This window comes from Pongo abelii, chromosome 2, assembly GCF_028885655.2.
Source record: "Pongo abelii isolate AG06213 chromosome 2, NHGRI_mPonAbe1-v2.0_pri, whole genome shotgun sequence".
Taxonomy (NCBI): Eukaryota; Metazoa; Chordata; class Mammalia; order Primates; family Hominidae; genus Pongo; species Pongo abelii.
The window spans coordinates 201,232,670-201,256,732 of NC_085928.1; the positions used below are offsets into that span (position 1 = coordinate 201,232,670).

At 37.1% G+C, this 24,063-nt stretch overlaps 1 protein-coding gene and 1 long non-coding RNA gene across 3 annotated transcripts in view; one reads left to right on the plus strand and one right to left on the minus strand.

Moving 5' to 3' along the window:
* OSTN (osteocrin) overlaps positions 1 to 24,063 on the plus strand; it is a 72,139-nt gene that overhangs the window by 25,063 nt on the left and 23,013 nt on the right. For both annotated transcript variants that reach the window (NM_001134078.1, XM_054550484.1), the window contains 1 exon segment: positions 521 to 735. In NM_001134078.1, coding sequence (NP_001127550.1) covers positions 521 to 735 — 215 coding nt within the window.
* Positions 9,832 to 17,581, minus strand: LOC112132721 (uncharacterized). The gene is made up of 3 exons (XR_002914440.3): positions 17,288 to 17,581; positions 10,444 to 10,511; positions 9,832 to 9,911 (listed from the first exon to the last, which is right to left on the minus strand). It is a non-coding gene; the product is annotated as an uncharacterized LOC112132721 (long non-coding RNA).

Here is a 24,063-nt window from a genome sequence, read left to right on the forward strand (position 1 = left end):
TTTTCTTTTCTTTTCTTGTTTTATTTTTTCCCTTCGTTATACCCCTCTTCTATGTGTTTCAGTCCCCAAAGATCTAGCACTCTCTATGGAAAATAACTTCATAAGAAATTCTATGGCCAGGCGCTGTGGCTCACACCTGTAATCGCAGCACTTTGGGAGGCCGAGGCGGGTGGATCACCTGAGGTCAGGAGTTCGAGACCAGCCTGGCCAACATGGTGAAACCCCCATCTCTACTAAAAATACAAAAAATTGGCAAGGCATGGTGGCAGCCACCTGTAATCCCAGCTACTTGGGAAGCTGAAGCAGGAGAATCGCTTGAACCTGGGAAGTGGACATTGCAGTGAGCCAAGATCATGCCATTGCACCCCAACCTTGACAACAAGCACAAAACTTTGTCTCAAAAAAATTATAAAATGTTACATGATGAGTATGTCAGCTAACAGTAGCAAAGGCCAAATGCATATGTACATACTTGGAGTCTCTGTCTAAATTAATGGAATCGCCTTTCTCTGCCTTATAGGCCTTTGATTCTGGAGTCATAGATGTGCAGTCAACACCCACAGTCAGCGAAGAGAAATCAGCCACTGACCTGACAGCAAAACTCTTGCTTCTTGATGAATGGGTGTCCCTAGAAAATGATGTGATTGAGACAAAGAAGAAAAGGAGTTTCTCTGGTTTTGGGTCTCCCCTTGACAGACTCTCAGCTGGCTCTGTAGATCACAAAGGTAAACAGAGGTAAGTGAACTCTTAGAAAAAGAAAGTTTTTATTTTCTAATTATTTCCTTCTGGATTCTAAAACAGAGAGAATTCCACATGAAAAATACAGTGAAAACTTTGTATATAAACAGATTTGATGGCATGTTAGCTAATCTACAGGTTTAATAATACAGTTTTCTAAATAACTGTTTAGGGAGCAAAATGACTGCTGCAGTGTGCCTTAGCATTTTTGTCATGTTTCCTAAGAAAGATTCTGTCTTATGCAGATATAAAGCAGTTATTATAAGACATTACTGCATTTGGAAGGTGATGCAAAATGTATGCTCAGTGGTATAAATGTTCTGGTGAATTGAGTTTTCCATTTACTAGAGGTAACAGGAATACCCTTTGGTTTTTACCTGTGATACAAACCTTTCCAAATTGTGTGAATGAATCTGAGTGACAAGTTCTCAGAACTTGGAGTTGGAACGCATGTGTTTCTGTCAAATTTCTGTTTCTTTCTATGTGACTTGTAAATTATCTTATCCTCTCTGATCCTCAGCTTATTTATGCATAAAGTGAGAATAATTACTTGCTTCCATAAAATTCAAATGAGATAATCAAATGTAAGTGCTTCATAGAATGCTAATTATGGATTTAGAGTAGTGAAATATCCCTTTATGTCAGTGATTTAAAGTAATCATTCCAAACTTAGTTCATTTTCTACCCCTTCAATATCTGTTCTTCATACTGTACATTTCATATTAGAAGTGGCACAAAAGACCACCCAAGTATCATAGACAGGAATCTGGGAAATTGACCAAGATTCCTTTTGTTCATCCTGAACATTTCTCACTAAATTCTCTAAATACTGTTTGCTTTATATATTAAATATCTCCAGAATATCACTTTTCATTAAGGCTTTTCTAATTCTGGCCTAAATTATTAAATTTTTTTAACATGTATTCTTTCTCCACTTTTTCCTCATCTCTACCTCCACCACCATCACCACCCCTTTATCACCAATGTATCCTGTACTCGGCTAGCAGGATAATCATCTAAAACAAAAATCTGTGTGAAATGTTATCCATTGCTTACAGTACAAAAGTCAAACTCCTTTGCAAGGCCTACAAGGAATTTCATAATCTGGAACCTCATTTCTTCTTGTACTCATTTTCACATCCTTTGCTTCCATCTTTCTTAATTCTTAGAGACCTGGGACTTTTCATTCTTGTTCCTGGTTCCCTGGTTTTTTATGCGAAATGATTATCAGGATACTTGTCGCAATTTGCTATACCTCTGTTCTGAAAGATTCTCAAAGCTACACTAGAAAATAAAATCATCATTTGAAGACCATAACTTATACTACATGTATGTGAAAAATAATCCTCTCCTATATTTTGAAATTTAGACCCTACTTTAACTAGAGAAATAGAAATTAGTTCCACTATGTTTCTAGGTACTATGTTAGGTTCTGGTGAAAAAGAGGAGAAAAATATAGTTTACATACCTCAAAAAAAATCACATACTAATTGAAAACTATTATTTATAACAAATTGTAATACAAGAAATGATGAAGAGAAAAGGGAATGCTGGTATACGGTTAGTGGGAATGTAAATTAGTATAACAACTATAGAGAACAGTTTAGAGGTTCCTCAGAAAACTAAAAATTGAACTACCATATGTTCCAGCATCACCACTGCTGGGTAAGTATATCAAAAATAAATATATGTTTAAAAACTAATTTTAAAAGAAGAACATCAGCATCCAAAGAATAGATGAGCTTTTGGAGAAGAAAACACGTTGCCTTCTAATAAATGTTATTTCTTTGACTCCTGGATATTTCAACATGGTCAACTAAATAATCTATAAATCAATATATAAGTGCTGTACATAAATATACATAAATTTATTATAGCATAAATACTAAATATAGTATACTAATATATACTGCATAAATACTACATAATTTACATTGAAGCTTCACCATATGATATGGTTTGGCTGTGTCCCCATTGAAATCTCATCTTGAGTTGTAGTTCCCATCATCTCCATGTATCACAGGAGGGACCCAGGGGAAGGTAATTGATCATGGGTGTGGTTACCCCCATGCTGAAGTTCCTGTGATAGTGAGTTCTCACGAGATCTGATGGCTTTATAAGAGGCTTTCTCCCTTTTGCTCTGCTCTTCTCCTTGCTGCTACCATGTGGAGAAGGACATGTTTATTTTCCCTTCTGCCATGATTGTAAGTTTCCTAAGGTCTCCCCAGCCCTGTGGAACTGTGAGTCAATTAAACCTCTTTCCTTTGTAAATTACCCAGTCTCAGGTATGTCCTTCATACCAACATAAGAACAGGTACCATGGAGAGTGGGGTGCTGCTATAAAGATACCTGAAAATGTGGAAGCAACTTTGGAACTGGGTAACAGGCAGAGGTTGGAACAGTTTGGAGGGCTCAGAAGAAGACAGGATAATATGGGAAAGTTTGGAACTTCCTAGAGACTTGTTGAATGACTTTAGCCAAAATGCTGATAGTGATATAGTCAATGAAGTCCAGGCCGAGGTGGTCTCAGATGGAGATGAGGAACTTGTTGGGAAATGAATTAAAGGTCACTCTTGCAATGCAAAGAGATTGATAGCATTTTGCCCCTGCCCTAGAGGTCTGAGGAACTTTGAACTTGAGAGAGATGATTTAGGGTATCTGGTGGAAGAAATTTCTAAATGGCAAAGTGTTCAAGAGGAAGCAGAGCATAAAAGTTTGAAAAATTTGCCACCTGATGATGCAGTAGAAAAGAAAAACCCATTTTCTGGGGAGAAATTTAATCCAGCTGCAGAAATTTACATGAATAACTAGAAGCAAAATGCTAATCACCAAGCCAATAGGGAAAATATCTCCAGGTCATGTCAGAAGTCTTCACAGCAGCCCCTCCCATCACAGAGCCATAGGCCTAGGAGGGAAAAATGGTTTCTTGGGCCAGGTCCAGGAACCTGCATTTGGTAACCTGCTTCCCAGCCACTCCAGCCTTGGCTAAAAAGGGCCAAAGTATAACTGGGGCCATAGTTTCAGAGGGTGCAAGCCCCAAGGTTTGGTGGCTTCCACATGATGTTTTACCTGTGGGTGCACAGAAGGCAAGAATTGAGGTTCAGGAACCTCCACCTAGATTTTAGAGGATGTATGGAAATACTGGATGCCCAGGCAGATGTTTGCTGCAGGGGCAGAGCCCTCATGGAGAACCACTCCTAGGGCAGTGCAGAAGGGAAATGTTGGGTTGGAGCTCCCACATAGAGTCCCCACTGCCTAGTAGTGCTGTGAAAAGAGGGCCACCATCCTAAAGACCCCAGAATGGTAGACCCACCAACAGCTTTTGCTGTGCACCTGGAAAAGCCACAGGCACTCAACGCCAGCTTGTGAAAGCAGCCAAGAGGGGATGACGTGGATGTGAGACATGAAGTCAAAGGAGATTATTTTGGAGCTTTAAGAATTTACTGCCTCACTGGATTTCGGACTTGCATGGGGCCTGTAGCCCCTTCATTTTGACCAATTTGGAACAGGTATATTTACCCAATGCCTGTCCCCCACCATTGTATCTAGGAAGTAACTAATTTGCTTTTGATTTTACAGGCTCATAGGCAGAAGAGAACTGCCTTGTCTCAAATGAACTTTGGACTTGGACTTTTAGGTTAATGATGGAATGAGTTAAGATTTTGTGGGACTGTTGGGAAGGGATGATTGTGTTTTGAAATGGGAAGACATGAGATTTGGGAGGCGCCGGGGATGGAATTATATGGTTTAGCTGTGTCCCCATCCAAACGTTATCCTGAATTTTAGTTCCCATGATCCCCTCGTGTTATGGGAAGGACCAGTGGGAGGTAATTGAATCATGGGGGTGGCTACCCCCATGCTGCTGTTCTCATGATAGTGAGTGAGTTCTCATGAGATCTGATGATTTCATAAGAGGCTTTTCCTCCTTTTTGCTCTGCACTTCTTGCTGCCACCCTGTGAAGAAGGATGTGTTTGCTTCTCCTTCTACCATGATTGTAAGTTTCCTGAAGCTTCCCCAGCCCTGTGGAACTGTGAGTCAAGTAAAATCCTTTCCTTTCTAAATTACCCAGTCTCAGGTATGTCCTTCATAGCAGTGTGAGAATGGACTAATAAGCCATAATAATTTCTTTAGAAAGTACCATAATGAGAAACTACCTAGGTGATCTAATCTATCTAGCTAGCTATCAAATATAGCTCAGCTTGCAAGAAAAAAGGGGAAATTGGCAAGCATTTAATAGCCATCTGAACAGATTTTCACATATGAAAGCTACAAATAAGCCATTATAAATATGCAAAAACTTAGGGAATATTCCTTCCATGAGCATATCCTGAGGAAGCTAATACATGAGTTACCTTGGGCAAGCAAAATGACTGGAGAGATATCACCATTAGAATTAGGTGTGAGCATTACTTTTAAAAGCAAAGTAAAATGATAATGGCAAGAAAAAGAATGTGTTATAGCACATGGTTTGAAAAAACAGATACAGCACAACCATCAAACTTTCAGGTAAAACAGTGATAGTGCATAACATTTAAAATGAGTATTTGATTGCTTCATGGCTATTAACTGAAAATAAAACGTTATTACAACAGATAGATGCTTGGGGACAAGAAGAAGAAAGAAAACATTACAAACTGAATTTTATAAGTCTTGTACTAAATAATAACAGACAAAAACTGAAAACAGAGAGGTGCAAGATTATTATATAAAAGTTAATACAAAAATAATCATAGGAATAAAAACTAAAACTCTTCTATGAAAAAAACAGCACAATAAAATAGAATACAGAGAAATCCTGTATGTAATAGACTCATATGTAAGTTTTAAAATATGATAAAAAAATCTATTATATCAATAAATGTAAATGGATATAACTTGCCTATTAAAATACCAGTGTTTTCAGACTTGCTGATAAAGGAAAATACAATGCTTTTCTGTATTTGACAGATGCAATTAAAAATAACAAGATTTAGGATGGATAACAGTAAAAGAATGGACAAATGATACCAGAAAAAATATAAATTAAAAATGAAAAACAGTGCAACAGCATTTACCAAAGAGAAACTACAAAGAATGCCAGAAAATAGAAAGAAATGTATTAATAAGGCCAGGCGTCGTGGTTCACACCTGTAATCCCAGCACTTTGGGATGCTGAGGCGGGTGGATCACCTGAGGTCGGGAGTTGGATGCCAGCCTGACTGATATGGAAAAACCCCGTCTCTACTAAAAATACAAAATTAGCCAGGCGTGGTGGTGCGTGCCTGTAATCCCAGCTACTCGGGCTGCTGAGGCAGGAGAATCGCTTGAACCCAGGTGGCAGAGGTTGCGGGTGAGCCGAGATCTCACCATTGCACTCCAGCCTGGGCAACGAGAGTGAAACTCTGTCACAGAAAAAAAAAAAGAAACGTATTAATAATAGAAGACCTTAATTCATTGTTTAAAATCCAAGACCGATTATATATTCAAAATTTATAGAAGATCTACACAACATAATTCATGAAATGTACATTATAAATCTGTTTTGAACTTTGAACTACAATAATAGAGAATATAGCTTATTTTCCAGTGAATATGGAACATTCATAAAATTTACCATGTCTTAGGTGAAAAACAAACCAACCTCAGAAAATTCCAAAGAACAGATATATTATTAAAGCAATCACTAACTGAAATATAGTAAAACTAGAAATTAATAACAAAATCAAAAACAAGAAGACACTCTTACCTGGAAAATACAAACCATGTCATATATTATTTGTTTAAAGAAGAATACAAAATAAAATTACACGCTTTATTGAAAATCATAATAAAAATACAATATGATGGGCAGAAAAAGAAAATATTAGATAAAAACTAGCATGATAGTAATCAAACAAAAATACAAATAATGCAAACATTACAGCAAAAAAATGTAGAAAGAACGGCAAAGTAAACAACATAAGCAGAACAAAAGCGTAAGGTAAAAATTAACAGTGATGAAAGCTGAAATCAGCAAGTTTATAAAGCACAACATAAAATATAATAAATCAATGCAAAGCTGCTTTCATTGTATCAACAAAAAGACAAGTCAGGCTTACCTAATTAAGAAAAAAGTAGAAAGTAAATTCACAGAATTAGAAATGACAACATGGAAATAGTCATTACAACAGAGGAACTTAAAAAATAGGAAAGTACTGTGCTCAATTCTCTATAAACAAATTCAGTACCTTTAAAAATGAATAAGTTGTTAGAGAAATACAACTTATAAACATTGGTTCAAATAGATACACTCCAGTTACCTTTTTTTTTAATTTTAATAATTTGCCAACAGAAGTACCAAATTCAGATATTTTCACAGGAGAATTTTACCAAATCTTAAGCTATCAAATAATTTCAATAGTACTTTATCTTTTCAGAGAATTTTTTTTTAAAAAGGAAATTTCCAAATTCATTTCCTGAAACAAGTGTAATATTGACTCCCAAATCACAAAAACTACATTTAAAAAAGGAAATCATGTTTATTGAAGCACTATTCACAATAGTAAAGTCATGGAATCACCTAAGTGTCCAACAATGGTGGATTGGATAAAGAAAATGTGGTATATAGACACCATGGAATACTACACAGCCATAAAAAAGAAGAAAATTATGTTTTTTGCAGCTACATGGATGCAGCTGGAGGCCATTACTCTAACTGAATTAACACAGAAACAGGAAATCAAATACTAGATGTTCTCACTTATAAGTGGAAACTAAACAGTGGGTACCCATGGGCATAAAGATGAAAACAATAGACCCTGGAGGCTACAAAAGGTGGAAGGGAAGAGAGAGGAGTTGATAAACTACCTACTGAGTATTATGTTCACTATTTGGGTGATGGATTCACTAAAAGCCCAAACCCCAGTATCGCCCAATAAACCCATGTAGCAAACCTGCACATATATACCCTGAATCTAAAATAAAATATTTCTTAAAAATACTTTGTAAAAGATAAAATTTAATTCAAATAAATAAATAAGAAAATTTTAGGAGCTTCAGTAGCGCAATTGGTTAGTGTGCAGTACTTACAAAACAGGAAGCATTAGACTTATCTCATATATGAATATTGACAAAAAGTCATAGATAAAATGTTAGCAAATAGAATCCAACAACACTTTTAAAAAAAGAATACATCTTGACCAAGGGGGGCTTATTCCAGGAAAGTAAATATGATTCAATATTAGTAATTATTTAATGTAATCTTTCATATTAATAGAACAATAGATAAAAGTCATATGATTATATCAATAGATGACAGAAGAGGTATTTGACAAAATCTAATATTTATTAATGTCTAAGAAAGTGCAATAGAATAAAAACAGAGAAACACTTTTTAAACATGATGTATATGTATGTGTGTGTTTGTATTTTAGCCAAAAGCCAATATCTTATTTAATGGTTCAGGCATGTACTGCGTTCTTAAGTCAAGAAACTCAAAAGCACAAACATATCAGCTCCACTTAAGTTAAATTGCAAACTTAACACAATTCTAATAAAAAGTGCCATCAGTGTTGATTATAAAGTTTATTTTAAAGAATAAAAGCTAGCATAGCCAGAAAAACTCTGCAAAAGAAACAGAAAAAAAGAGTTCTACCAGATATTTTAAAATATTATATAGTCTTTTTTTTACAATAGCATTGCCCATAAATAGATAGGTAGACAGATCAGAAGAGAAATTCCACAGACTACATTTCATATGCAACTTTAAAACGTGTAAAAAGTAGCATCTCATATTAGTAAGTAAAAGAATATAGTTTGAATAAGTGATGTTGGGATATGGGGAAAAAGATTCAATTAATTCATTCTCAAATTATACATTATGATAAATTCTAAATGCATCACAGATTTGATTGAAGAAATAGATGAACCCATATAGGTATTAGAAGAAGACATTGTTGGAAGTTCTACATTGAGAAGTAATAGAGAAGCTTTTCTAAATTCAGATGTAAAATTTGAGTAGAAAAAATAAGGAAAAAATTAATTACATATTTTAAAGTTTTCATGACAAAAGATACCATAAAACAAAGTAAAAACTCAAAGAATAAACTGGAAAAAATGTTTATAACTTATATCAAAGGGTTACTATATTTAATATATAAAGAACTTTGAACAATAAAGAAGAAAAAGAACAAACTATAGAAAAATGGCGTAAAAAACAATAGTCAATTCATGAAAAAATGCAAATTGCCTTTAGCCATGTGAAAAGATGCACACCATTCTCGTTATAAGAAAAAAGTGTACTATGATTTTACTGATATACAATTCCTCACCTGATAGATTGGTAAAAATGGATTTTTGAAAAACCAAAATAATTACCGAGGCTATGCGAAAAAGGCATTCCCACGTGGTGCTGATTGGAGTGCAAAATGGAACCCACATGGAGAGGAATATGGCAATATCCAGCATAGTGTATGTGTGCTTACTTTTTGGCCCAGCCTTCCTCCTATTTCTAGATATCTCTCCCAAATATATACTAGTAAAAATGTGTTTAGAAGAAGAAAGCACACATAAGGCTATTCATTTTAGAACCATTTTTATAAACGTTTTATTTAAAAAATAAAATTATAAACAAAATACAGAAAAATATTGACACCTGTGATAACAAAGAAATGACTCTTAAGGGCAGTTTGTTGTCCTGGGGGAACGACTCTTTTTCTGAGGAGGTTTACTGCATCCTCTAAGTGAAAAGTGGTGTTGACAGACGACTATCTGGGCTCTAGGGTTGCTAACTTCGCCTGGATTAGTGATTGTTTTCAGGAATTGTAGTGCGCAGACTGAGTAATGAGTGCATGCTGATATTAATTCAGGAACATAAATTTATGCTAATATGAATGTTTTGTGGACATTTTGAAATCATGCCACATCAGGTGTAATTTTATTTAACATGTTCAACTTATAACTTTATTTCATTTTTTCCATGCCATGAATCCCCTTTCTTATTTACACCAAGAATGACAGAATCGGATTATCAAATAAATACATATTTGCTTTATTTCACAATGCAAACTCAACTATCTCAGAATAGCAATACCAAGATTATCATTAGCAATACGATTTCTCAAAATAGTTTGTAGTTGATGATCTTACTGATGCTCAGATTGTCATACTTTAGCTAATCAGAACGTCCTCAAATTGGCTCTTGAGTTCTTTCGACCTGAAATTAGAAATAATAAGCTTCCTTGCTATCAGGTATGACAAAATATTCAAGCTCACTTTCCACATTTTGTGCCCCAACTCTGCCTGGGGGAACAAAATCATGAGTTTTATAAAGAAATATTATTGTGCAAAGGAGGAATGTAATATTTAAGGTTCATTTACAGTGGGCATTTGGCATCGACAGAAAAGGTATTTCTATGTATACATTCAACATTTTGCAGCATATTTACATTCAAGTTACATTTCCAAATTCTATGCCAAATCCAGTCTAACTCACCATCAAAAATCCCTCAGATATTACTAAAATCCTGTTTATTTGGTAGGAGTGCAGTATTATCTTATTAGAAAATAATTTTATGTTCCTACTAGATCAACTGTATTTTTACTACTTGAACAAAATTCACTGACATTTTCTTCCCAGTTGAATGCATTAAATCTGTTTAAATCTATGACTGAAAAATCTTTAGAAAACACTAGTTATCAGTTCATTGTTTTTGAAAACATATAAATGAAGAGAACATTAAACCTACCTTTCTTACGTGAGCTTCACCACTAACAGTAGAGGAGGTGGAATTTTCTCTTTATAGAAGTTTTGCATCTAAAACAATCAAGAAATTGTGGAATTAGTAAATGAGGTAGAAATTTCTCTTTATAAAATTATTTTGGCTAAAAAATGATAGAATTAGAACATTTCTATTTTGCAAACCCTAATGAAATGATGAATCTAGACAATTATCATTAACTGTTGTTAGCATCACAAGAAGAAAACAGCAAGTCATTATATGCCTCCTGATAATAGAACCCAGCACTACCTATAAAATAGTATTGCCAAAAACAGTCTTGTCTCTAGATCTATACCTACCAATTTTCAGGAAATGTGAAAGACGGAAATGAGTTCAGAGATACTACAGGGACACAAATAGCAAAATCCAGACTGTGGGAAGCTACAGGACAAATAATCCAGTTTCTTCCATAAATAAACAACAGCGTTTGAAGAGATTAAAAAAGAGATGGAAAGGGAAGAGGATTCTAAAGACTAAAGTAGACGGATTTATTAACCAGTTAAAATGTTGTATGTGTCCTGATTCAAACAATGATCCTTTTAAAAATTAATACAGGTAAGAGACAATTGTGAATGTGAACAGTAACTATTTGATGATGTTCAATAACTATTATTTACTTTTAAATATGAAATGGTACAGACCTTAAAAATGAGAGAGATACCTCAGTTAAATATTTAAATATGATTTTTAAAAAAATAATACAGGAGTGGGAGTGGAATGGATGAAGTAAGATTTACAATAAATTGATAATTATTGACTTAGAATGATGTGCACATGGGAGTTTGTTATACTATTCTATTTTGTCATATGTCTAAATTTTGTAATAAATTCCTTAAGAAACTAAGCAATGAGATAAACAGCAGATTAGACCTGGTAAAAGAGTAAATAAATTAATCACATAATAAGGCCAAGAAAATGACTCAATATGTCAAAAACATATGAAGAATGCAATGAAACAAATTAATGTATAGTTTAATAAGAACTTTATGGGAACAAATAAAAGAGAATAATTACTATTTAAATAACCTATGGGCCGGGTGCAGTGGTTCGCAGTTGTAATCCCAGAACTTCGAGAGGTCAAGGCGGGTGGATCGCTTGAGGTCAGGAGTTCGAGAAAAGCCTGCCCAAAATGGTGAAACCCCGTCTCTACTAAAAATACAAAAAATTAGCTGGGCATGGTGGCGGGCGCCTGTAATCGCAGCTACTCGGCAGGCTGAGGCACAAGAATCACTTGAGCCCAGGAGGCAGAGGTTGCAGTGAGCCAAGATCGCAGCACTGCACTCCAGCCTGGGCAACAGAGTGAGGACTCAGTCTCAATAAATAAATGAATAAATAAATAACCTAGGATATTTTATCAATAGTTTTCAAGAAATAGTGAAAAACATTTTCAAATTCAGTAATTATAACAAATTTTGGCACACACAATTAGTGTCCTTTCTGACAGGTTAAGTGGATTATTCTGCTAAGAGAAAATCATTTAGGAGATGGCTTAGAGGCTTAAACATTAAGGTCACATTCTTGGCTGGGCACGGTGGCTCACACCTGTAATCCCAACACTTTGGTAGGCAGAGGTGGGCAGATCACCAGGTCAGGAGATGGAGACCATCCTGGCCAACATGATGCAACCCCGTCTGTACTAAAATATAAAAAATTAGCTGGGCATGGTGGTGGGCGCCTGTAGCCCCAGCTACTCAGGAGGCTGAGGCAGGAGAATCTCTTGAACATGGGAGGCGGAGGTTGCAGTGAGCTGAGATCGGGCCACTGCACTCCAGTCTGGTGACAGAGCAAGACTCTGTCTCAAAAAAAAAAAAAAAAAAAGACACATTCTTAAAAGGGCTAAGTAGCATGAGAACTCACTGTTGGGTGATAAGAATAAGAAATGGGATAAGAAATGAAATTGGGAAGGAGAGTTGGGGTCACAAAGGAATGCTGCATTCTGCAACCATTCATATTGCTGCCCTCTGGAATGTGTAGTGCAAAACCCATATAACTTTAGTCAATATCCCTGGAGCTAGATTGCAAAGGTTTCATCCAATGCTGTATAAAGCAAGAAAAGAATTTAGTAAAATAATTGATGACCCTAGGAAATTAAAAATGAACTATTTCTTTTCCTTTTTTCTCTCCTTTACCTTCACCTCCAACTATTTCGAGAAGTTTGGCAGTGTTAAGGGGCATGAGGCATTTGCACAGAAGCTCATCCATGGGCTTCAAAAGTTGAGAATGCCTCCTAATGTATACTCTTTCGTCTTCTATATTTTTATTTTTTATAGTTGATAATTTATGCATTCAAATTAAATTCCAAGGATACTTCCTCTGAGATTTTTTGGCAGCATTTTTTTTAAATACAGGAATTCTTCTTTTTTGTTCTTAAAGCAAATCTGAAATTTGTTTTGTATACTCCAGAAGTAGAAAACGATGAAAGATAAATAATAGTTATTGCATAAAATATTTCTATAGACTTTTCTGAGTTTTAGTTAAAAACAATTTCAGACTTATTTTGAGGTGTAATGATAGTTCAAAGATAATACAGTGTTAAAATTTTCTGTCATCTGTTACTAAGGCTTCAGCATCATTAAAAATATCACACATATATATATATCACATATATATAAACCACAAGACTAAAATGTCACGTATTTAGTAACAAGAATGTATAGCTTGCAATTTTGCAAACTTTTTGTAAAAATAAAATTTTACAAAAATTATAATAATTTCACTTAGGAGAGCTGTACTGAGGGTTATTTACTGCTATTTTTTCAAATTCTATGAGACAAGAATTTTACTCCTTCCTTATGTGTCGTTAGATCTTTCACAAGACCAGGAATTATTTGTTACTGTTATATGCATGAGTTTCTTATAAATGTCTGTGGTTTTCATGTATATGCCCTCATGTTTTTCCCCTTATCAGGCACACATTCTCTATCTTCTCACACTTACTAAGAGAAGGTAATACATCTGAGATCCATTTTCCATACTCTGTGCTTAAAGATCACATACATCACTTAATTCAGGGATTCATAAACTTTTTTGTGTCATAGGTCACTATGGCAGTTTGGTGAAACCTATGAACCCCTTCTCAGAATATTGTTTTTAGAGTGATAGAATTTATAAGAGTTCAAAAGTTAGCTACTGTTTAGAAACAGAATTATCAAAAACAATTTTTTAAATTAATTTGCAATAAAACATATACATTAAATATTTTAAATATTCTATTTATGAATACCTAAAATAAGATGTAAAGATATGTCTGCAAACAATAGCTGTGGCTGGGTGCGGTGCCTCACGCCTGTAATTCTAGCACTTGGGGAGGCCGAGGCAGGCAGAGCACCTGAGGCTAGGAGTTCGTGACCAGCCTGGCCAACATGGTGAAATCCTGTCTCTACTAAAAATACAAAAATTAGCCAGGCGTGGTGGCACTCATCTGTAATCCCAGCTACTCGGGAGGCTGAGGCATGAGAATCACTTGAACACGTGGGAGGCGGAGGTTTCAGTGAGCCAAGATTGTGCCACAGCACTCCAGCCTGGGTGACAGAGGGAGACTCTGTCTAAAAAAAAAAAAAAAAAAAAAAAAAAATTGTTGTAACTAGTGCAGAACATAACCATTCCAAAGTATCTATGATAACTAAAACGTGCTTTGAAAGTATTTGTGATTTATATGAGTAACAATGTTCAGACACAACTATTACTATTATTTCTTTTCTATATTCATAAAGTAAATGCTATATATATATATGTAATTATGTTTATTTTTATTTTTATTTTTTGAGATGGAGTCTCACTCTGTTGCTTAGGCTGGAGGGCAGTGACTTAATCTTTTTTTTTTTTTTTGAGACTCAGTTTTGCTCTTGTTGCCCAGGCTGGAGTGCAATGGTGAGATCTCGGCTTACTGCCACCTCCACCTCCCAGTTTCAAGTGATTCTCCTGCCTCAGCCTCCCAAGTTGCTGGGATTATAGGCATGGGATTATAGGTGCCTGCCACCACACCTGGCTAATTTTTGTATTTTTAGTAGGGACTGTGTTTCTCCATGTTGGCCAGCCTGGTCTCCAGCTCCTGGCCTCAAGTGATCTTCCCACCTCTGCCTTTCAGAGTGCTGGGATTACTGGTGTGAGCCACTGCGTTCGGTCATAAATGCTATCTTTCATTTACAGGTTAATGGAACTAAAGATGTAACCCTTTCCCATCTACATATATAGGCCCCTGATTTATATTGCTCCATAATCCCAGATTTTAAAACTCTGAGTCACCGGGGTACAAAACATATTATTTAATTCTATATTATTATAAAATATCAGAAAACAAAAAGGAAATTAATTCTACTTTCAAAAAGGTCCACCAGGAGATGGAAACAAAAAAACTCCTGAAAGCTAGGGAAAACAAAAATGAAAAGAAACAAATATAAAAAGCTAAACAGGGAAAACCCTATATCAGAGCATATTAACTTGAAACAAAGAACCACCTGTTGTTTCCTATTTTGTATTGCTTAACACATTTTTACCTGAATAGGACACTAGCTTCATTTTCTGATTCATGTGCAAATTACTTCAATTCTCCGGGCAACACTAACTCAACTATACTTTGAAGCCCAAAATATTTTCCTCATTTCCATCCACTTGTTTAAAGTCTGAAGTTAAGATTTTATTTCTGTTTTCTTTTTTTGAGACAGAATCTTGCTCTATCGCCCAGGCTGGAGTACAGTGGCAAAATCTCAGCTCACTGCAACCTCCACATCCTGGGTTCTAGCGATTCTCCTGCCTCAGCCTACCGAGTAGCTGGAACTCCTGATCTCAAGTGATCTGCCTGCCTCAGCCTTCCAAAGTGCTGGGATTACAGGCATGAGCTACCACGCCCTGACTTTTTTCTGGAAAAATAGTATCTACTCTCTGAATGACTCTTTAACATTAGAAGATATTGACGGCCGGGCGCTGTGGCTCATGCCCTTAATCCCAGCACTTTGGGAGGCCGAGGCAGGCAAATCATCTGAGGTTGGGAGTTTGAGACCAGCATGACCAACGTGGTGAAACACCATCTCTACTAAAAATATAAAATTTGCTGGGCGTGGTGGCACATGCCTGTGATCCTAGCTACTTGAGGGCTGAGGCAGGAGAATCACTTGAGCCCAGGAGGCGGAGGTTGCAGTTAGCCGAGATTGCACCACTACACTCCAGCATGGGCCACAAGAGCGAAACTCCATCTCAAAAAAAAAAAAATTTCATGATTAGCTGAGAATTTTTCTAAATAATGGTTTCTCTCACTCCTTCACACAACACTAAAAATGTCATGCAAATAATAATAGTGCTCTGTATTTGAATTTAATTACTATTAAACATTTGTACAACTCTTATTGCTTTAATTCTCCCATTTAATATTTTAAAAGCAAGAAATGCTATTGTGTTAGGGTTCCAACAAGAAATAGGTGTCACCTTTGAAACAGGAAAATTGGAGGAGGGTTTTTTCAAAGGAAGACTATTTACAAAACTCTGGGTACAGGTAGATTATAACGGAGGGCACAGCAGCCCATGGTGGCCTGAAAAGATCAGAAAGGAAGAGGTTTCCAAAAGTCAGAGAGTCACAGAGTTTCAGATGCCTTGAGAAAAGTAGTGACTTGGCCGGGTGCGGTGGCTCATGCCTTTAATCTCAGCACTTTGGGAGGCCGAGGCAGGTGGATCACCTGAGGTCGGGAGTTCAAGACCAGCCTGGCCAGCAAAGTGAAACCCCATCTCTACTAAAAATATAAAAATTAGTCAGGTGTGGTGGCACATGCCTGTAATCCCAGCTCCTTGGGAAGCTGAGGCAGGAGAATCGCTTGAGCCCAGGAGGCAGAGGTTGCAGTGAGCCAAGATCGTGCCATTGCACTCCAGCCTGGGCAACAGAGTGAGACACCATCTCAAAAAAAAAAAAAAAAAAAGTAAAAGAAAAAGAAAAAGAAAGAAAGAAAGAAAGAAAAGTAGTGACTTTTGTTCAGGAGCATACCTCCCTGGAAGAGGTCTTGCAAGGAGTGGCCAGGAGAAAATTATTCTGACCTCTCTCCTCCTCTTCCTCTATTCTGTCTTCCCCAAATTGTCTATTGCTTGATCCACACCAAAGCCAGAGGGCACAGGAACATTTATGTGTTCCAAAAAGGTCAGCCTCCTAGGACTGAAAGTAGGGTGAGAAAAGACAGCGTATATCTGAGAGCAGAGGGAAGACAGCCAGCAAAATTATACACATTCTGTAGATTTAGGTCAAGAAACACTTTGCTCCAGAATATTGTTATGATAACAACTTATTGAAAGAGAAAAACTCCATAGGTCATAATCAGAAAAACAGCTTTTCCTCCCATCCCATACATTCCAACCCGCTCAGTGGGAGTTGTTGTTCCCTACCCCTTGAATAAACCCAAAGGCAGGTATTAATGGCTCTACTGATCACATTGAAATAATAAGAATCCCTATGGTTACTTGTACTAGAAAAATAACCATATAACAGTAATTCAAATAACCATTCTTCTATGTGACCCCAAACCATGAATATTAATAAAGCTTCTCTTTTTCCTAGCTTGGACCCCATTCATCCTGGAAGGCTTCAGTGGGAAGGAGCTTGTGGCCAGTTTATATTCACAATCTCCCCTACCACAGTAGGCTGCCTTTTGTCTCCTCCAGAACTGGGGATGGAGATGCATGCAGAGAAGTAAAACAAAGTCTTACTTGACATAATATCATGACCTGTCTTCGTGCCCTCATGGTTTTGGTGAATGCTCAAAGCTGACTCATCTTGGAATGTTTTGGGGAGTCACATAACCCCCAGTGCGAATAGTAACATAGACGTCCTTACCTCCAGTAATACTCCTCTTCTGGCAGATCTGTTATGCCCCTCATCCTCATCCTATTCTCTCATCTTCTGCATGTGACACCACCATCAGCGTCCTGCTGAGTTTGCTTCACCCATAAGCCCTGACAGAAAGCCCTTGGGGCAAGATCCCTTTTATAATTGACCCAGGCTGACTCTCTCCACATGCTCTACATCTGCCCACAGAAAACCCACATCCTTGACTCTGATTACTGAAAGTGAAGCTGTTCTTGGTGCAGTCATCTCTTCAGTCTGGTGTCAAGCCAGTTCTCACAGCTTCTTGCCCTTTAGATTTCATAGACGCTATTTTATTAGGTTCATCATGCTTCAATGGGCATATTTTAAACTCGAAGTGTTTTTCTCAAAGCCTTTTCCCTAGATGAAGGAAGAAGGGAAATGCCATTGTTTTTCAATAACTTGCTCCCAAGAAATTCTCCCTTCCTGAGCTATTCCATGTGAATCCTTTTATTGGATTGAAGTTGGAAAAAATTAAGTTTGTAGCAACCTCCTTTGGAAGTACTACATAAGTCTAGCACCTCACTTTGGAATGCAAAACGAAATACTTCCCACATACTTTCTCTCTTTCTGTCTCTTTTTTACTCAGGCTTTTAAAGCCACAGCCAAAACCTGAGATAGAAAGCATCCCATTTTAATATTCTGGTACATTCTTTTTTAAAAATCTCTATCACACACTAAGAAGGAGATATTGTTACCAGAAAGGGGTCCCGAACCAGACCCCAAGAGAGGGTTCTTGGATCTCACACAAGAGAGAATTTGAGGCGAGTCCACAGAGTAAAGTGAAAGCAATTTTATTACAGAAATAAAGAAACAAAAAAATGCCTACTCCATAGACATAGTAGGGCCCAAAAGCAAGAGGAGGAATGCGTCCACTTTAGGTATAACGCTTGTTTATATATAAGATAATAAAGCAAAAAAAAAAAATTCCTTGGGGAGATGTGCGCTACTACAAGGGCTTGTGACAAAGGATTGTTAATCTTTGTATAACTACTGTCTTCCACAATAATTTATATCATTATCTTTAAAGTGAAACTTACTCTTAAACTAAGAATACTTTTGTTCTGAAGATATCGTGACATCAGGATATTTTCTGGGCCTGCTAAGTCCTGGATCTCTTCTATAAACATTATTAACTTGTTTTCTTAACTCTAAACATCCTCTGACTAAAATGCCTAACCTTCTGGGAATGCAGTCCAGCAAGTCTTAGCCTCTTTTTACCCAGCCCCTATTCAAGATGGAGTCACTCTGGTTCAAATGCCTCTGACATTAGGATCCACATTTTATTATGTTTTCAGAGAGAGAAGATGATTTCCCTGAGATTACGTTGATATAAATGACATGCCAGATTAACTCCAAGGCCATGACTTTCCACTTAATTTCTTTGCAGAAAGTAGCTTTCTACAAAGCTACTAGAGCAAGCAGGAGGGGAAAAATGGCAGGGAGGGCAGGCAGTGAGGCAGATGCTTACATTCTTGTGAGGCTCTGATTAGCCTAAGTAAATCTAGGTTTTACATGTGAAATGAGGATGTAGAGGGAAAAGTCAATTATGCGTTGCCTCAAGCGACCTTCTACAAAGAAATTAAAGCTCTGTGTGAATAAGATATTTGTCAAAGGCCAGAAAGAGTTAGAATATATGCATTAAATGAATACTTTTAGAATTACTTTTAGAATCCATGATATATGGATTTCTATCCTAATGGGACTGCAGCTATCTCAATTCTTGCCTCCTCAGAAGACTTTGACTGAGGGGCATAAAGCAGAAGAAGAGAGCTAGGCAAGTTTTAGAGTAAGGGAGGAAGTTTATTAAAAAGCTTTAGAGCAGGAATGAAAAGTAAAGTACACTTGGAAGAAGGCCAAGCAGGCATCTTGGAGGTCAAGTGCCCCATTTGACCTTGGCCTTAGGGTATTATATGCTGGCCTACTTCCGGCACCTGGCGTCCTTCTTTCAGCGGAATGCCCCTAGAAGATCACGTACCAGTTAAACGCCAACATTTGACCTCTTAAAGCACATGCTTGAGCAAACTCGCCCAACACCTAAGATCTTATCAGGAAGCTGCCAATCACCAGCTTCAGATATTTCTGATCTATAGAGAAACTGCCTTTCCCTGGTGCTGGCTGTGACCAATTATTATTTTAGAGAGGCAGTGTGACAAATGCCTGACCGTCACCTATGGTCACCTGACTTTCCTGGTGGGGTGTGGGGGCCCTCTTCTGCCCCGTTCCTGTTCATGCCCCAGTACAACTCTATGCACTGTAACAATAGGTTCAGGCTAAAGTTGAGAATAGCAATGCCAGATTCAATTTGTCAGATATGATTGCCCTTCTTGGCAAAAATCTCAAAGATTAAGGTAAAAATTCTAACATTTTATTTTCTTTCTAATTTGTTGTGAGAAATGCCACAGAACTGAGCCAATTGCGGCATCTCAAGGTTTATGCTTTTCTTTTTTAGCTCTTATTTGGTCATCTCCAGAGGACGTAGTTGAAAATGAGCTCCATTTCAGGTGTGGAGCTTTCTTGTATGAGATCCAAGCACCCGTGACCTGCGCTTTTTCCAAAAGGTGTTTTCAAGGGGAAAGAGCACGCAGGAGGGGGAAAAAGGCAGGAAGGGCAGGCAGTGAGGCAGATGCTTCCATTCTTGTAAAGCTCTGATTAGCCTCAGTAAATCTACATTTTACATGTGACAAGAGGAAGTAGAGGGAAAAGTCAATTATGCATTCTCTCATGCTCAGTAAATCTACAGTTTACGTAAGATAAAGTAAACATGTGAAAAGAGGGAGTGGAGGAACTGAGGCTGTGATACGGGGTTGTGGAATTATAGCTATCAGTTTAGAAACAAAAGGAAGGCAGTAGTATTGACTCAGTTCCCGATCCTAACTTTCCCTTTGGCGTAGTGATGTGAGGAGATTCCATGTTCTTTCACTAGAGTGTGCCGCCCTTTTAAGTGCTGCCTTCCTACACAGTGGGAAATGCCATTGAGCATGATGATCTCGGGCCCTTGTTGCCAGTGGCTGTTCTTTCCTGCAGCCTTCTTCTCAGCTCAGCTCAAGACCACAGGATGAGACAGTCCTTTTACCTTTTCTCCCAACCCAATTTATGTATGAAGCTTTAAAACTTTCTCCCAAAAGGGATAATACTCGATTCCATATATAGGCTTTGCAATGTATATTACACACCCTAATCCCCAAAAGAACATTCTACAGGATATTTTTGTATAAATCCACTTGCCGAACAGAAGTTTTAAAAGTGTCATTAGCTCCTCAAGGTTCGTGAGCCAAGCAAATGGAGCTCTTCTCTGCCTTGTACAGTAAACTCTATATTACCGGTAGAGGGTGTCCAGGTTCTCGGCGTCTTGAACAAAGAATTGAACAAAACACACAAACAAAACAAGGAAAGGATGAACAAGGAAAGAATGAAGTGACAAATGCAGAAATTTATTGAAAATGAAAGTACACTCCATAGTGTGGGAGCAGGCCTGAGCAAAGGGGCTCAAGGGCCCCGTTATAGAATTTTGAGGGGTTTTAAATACCCTCTAAAGGATTCCACTGGTTACTTGGTGTACGCCCTGTGTAAATGAACGGATGAAATAAAGTTACAAAGTCACATACTGGGCATGCCCTATGGAGAGGATATTTTCTGTCATAGCTGAAGTGTGAATCTGGCTTATGTTCCCTGCCTCCAGACCCTATTTTCCTGCTTCATCTACAGCCATTTCCAAATTAAACATGCCAATACAGTCACTTAAATCTCATTATGTGATTCCAGTACTCATGGTTTCTTTCTGAATGCCTGTCCATGTGGCCAATTCCTTGAGATAATACATCAGAAGCTGATATTATGCCTAGTCAGCACCATCATCATGAATTGAGCAAAATCGGTTGAAAAGTGAATTATCACTTTTGAGACAGGATCCCAGAAGTCAAAAGTAAACTTTCTGCTAAGTGAATTAGCACTTTCTTCTGTTATTCAAAACTACCCCATTTATTAAGTGGTAACCAATTGTTTCTGTCCTCTATGTGAAGGAACTCCTGTTAGGAAAAAAATTGGCTTTTGCTCAGCCTTTTATTCACTGCTTCCCAGGGAAGGAATGGCCACTTCTCTGATTGGTCAGTTTGGGAGGAGTAGTTGAGCCTGTTCAGGTTATCGGCTTGCTTCCTCTTTTTATTGGAAAACACTGACTAGTTATAAAAGTCTGTCTAATACAGGGAGAAAACAACAGGAAGCCCTATGAAATTCAGATGTAAAGACACTTTATGTTCAGCTTGATCAGCAATAAAAATGACATTTTGTTTACTATACATTGATCACTCATATTTTATTTCTCTACTGTTTCTGAATGTGGACTTGAAAAAAAAAGCCATTATGTTTTGGTTCCTTAAAACCATATCACTATTCAGATTTAATGTGCTCCTTCATCCTATCATTCTGGAATTTGAATTTAAATTTTAACATGGTTTTGTACACTTTGATTATTTTCCTTCTCATCCTTCACAGGTTCTTGCCAAGTCCTTCAGCTTGGTCTGTTCTCACATGTCAGTCCTTCCAAGGTTGTGTATAGTGATATCTATCCTAATGTAAACATTTTAGTTTTGCATTTTAATTTTAAATTGCAGTAACCAAGATTGCAAGATTCATGGATGATCATTTATTTTTTCTACATGCTCCTTAAGTTTTTCCTAAGTTTTCTAAGTTTTTTCTAGAACCCCCAAATTGGGTGTGGTCTCTTCTCTCATGGAATCTCAGAGCACTGTGAATCTCATGGTATTAGATATCTATTGCTATGCAACAATTACCTAAAATTGACAGCAATAAACATTTTTGTTCTCACACACTTTTTGTGCATCGGAAATCCAGGAAAAGCTTGACTCATTTTTTTCCAGCTCAGGGTCTCTCTCAAGGTTACAGTGAAAATGTTGGCCAGGGCTTCAGTTATCTGAAAGTTATACTGAGGCTGGAGTATGCACTTCCAAAATGGCCCACTCACTTGGCTGAAGGCAGAAAGTCTCTGTTCCTCACTGGCTGTTGGCAAGAGGCCTTAATTCTTTGCCACGTAAACCTCTCTAAAGGGTTGTTAGCATGCACTTAGGAAATGGCAGCCAGCTGCCCCCAGAATAAGTGATCCAACAAAGTGAGGCAGAAGCTGCGATAGCTTTCATTACTTCCAACAGTGTCATTGCCACAATAGTCTACTGATTAGAGAAGTCAGCCCTATTCAATGTGGAAGGAGACTACATAATGGTACAATTATTGGGGTCCACCTTGGAGCCTGGCTAGTACAATCATGTAAGGTTTATACTATAATAATTAACTTCCCTGTTTTACTAATCTAAATTACTGAACTATTTGAAAGAACATTCTTTTTTAGCTATTTCTGTTTTCCCTTATTTTGGAGAGAATTCAATGTTGGTGGAGCTCTGTGCCTTTCCTTTCCTTTTTTTTTTTTTGAGATGGAGCCTTGCTCTGTTGCCCAGGCTGGAGTGCAGTGGCACGATCTCGGCTCACGGCAAGCTCCGCCTCCCGGGTTCACGCCATTCTCCTGGCTTAGCCTACCTACCGAGTAGATGGGAATACAGGCGCCCGCCAGCACGCCCGGCTAATTTTTTTTGTATTTTTAGTAGAGACGGGATTTCACTATGTTAGCCAGGATGGTCTCGATCTCCTGACCTCGTGATCCAGCCGCCTCGGCCTCCCAAAGTGCTGGGATTACAGGCGTGAGCCACCGCGCCTGGCCAGCTCTGTGCCTTTCTTAAAGGAGGGCTAGCATTTTAGTGCCCCTTTAAGTTGTATAGTGAAATCAGACTATTGATTTTAAGGAACATTTTCCACACACTGATTCCAAGTTTCTTTCCTTGGAACTCGAAACCATAAGCAGGATCATTAAAAGTTGTTGTATCCAACAAATGGAAGGAAAAAAAGTTTTAATGACACTTGAAACACCTATGAAGAACAATTAAACAACATTTAGACATGGAAATTTTAAATGAAGTACTAGTCTGTAACATAAGCCTTACAAGTTTTAAAGGCATAGTTATCATACAAAACATGTTCTCAAACTACAATGTGATTAAATAAATAACAGAAAGATAACCAAAAAGAAGGTGCAATTCTCAACTCATTTAATGAGAATAACGTTATCTAAACACCAAAACCACATATGGAGAGAACAAGAAAAGAAAATTGTAGGACAGCCTCATTAATGACTACAGATAGAAAATTCCTACCAAAAAAAATAGCAAAACAAATCCAGCAATGTATTTAAAAAAAAATACCATTATCATGTTGTTTATCACAAAAATACAATATGAGCTTAATTTACTTTGAAAATCAATTAATGGAGTTAAATATATAAATTAAAGATATAAATCACATCATCTCTATAGATTCAGAAAAAGCATTCAATAAAGCTAAACCCCCACCTATGTTTGAAATCACTAGTAAATTAATAATGGAAGGAAACTTCTTTTAACCAAGTAAGGGACACCATTAAAAAATGCCTACAACATATATTCTTAAATGATGCCACTTACAACAACAAAAAGGTCTTTTGGAGAAAATTTTAACAATTTATTTGAAGACGTTAAAAACACTCTAAATAAACGATCTTGGATAGTAAGACTCAATATCATAAAGATTTCAATTCTTCCCTAAATGAGTTATACCTGGATTCAATACAATTCTAGTCAGAACAGCAATAGGATTTCTATGGAACTTGACAAGCTGAATCTAAAATTTCTGAATCATTAGGC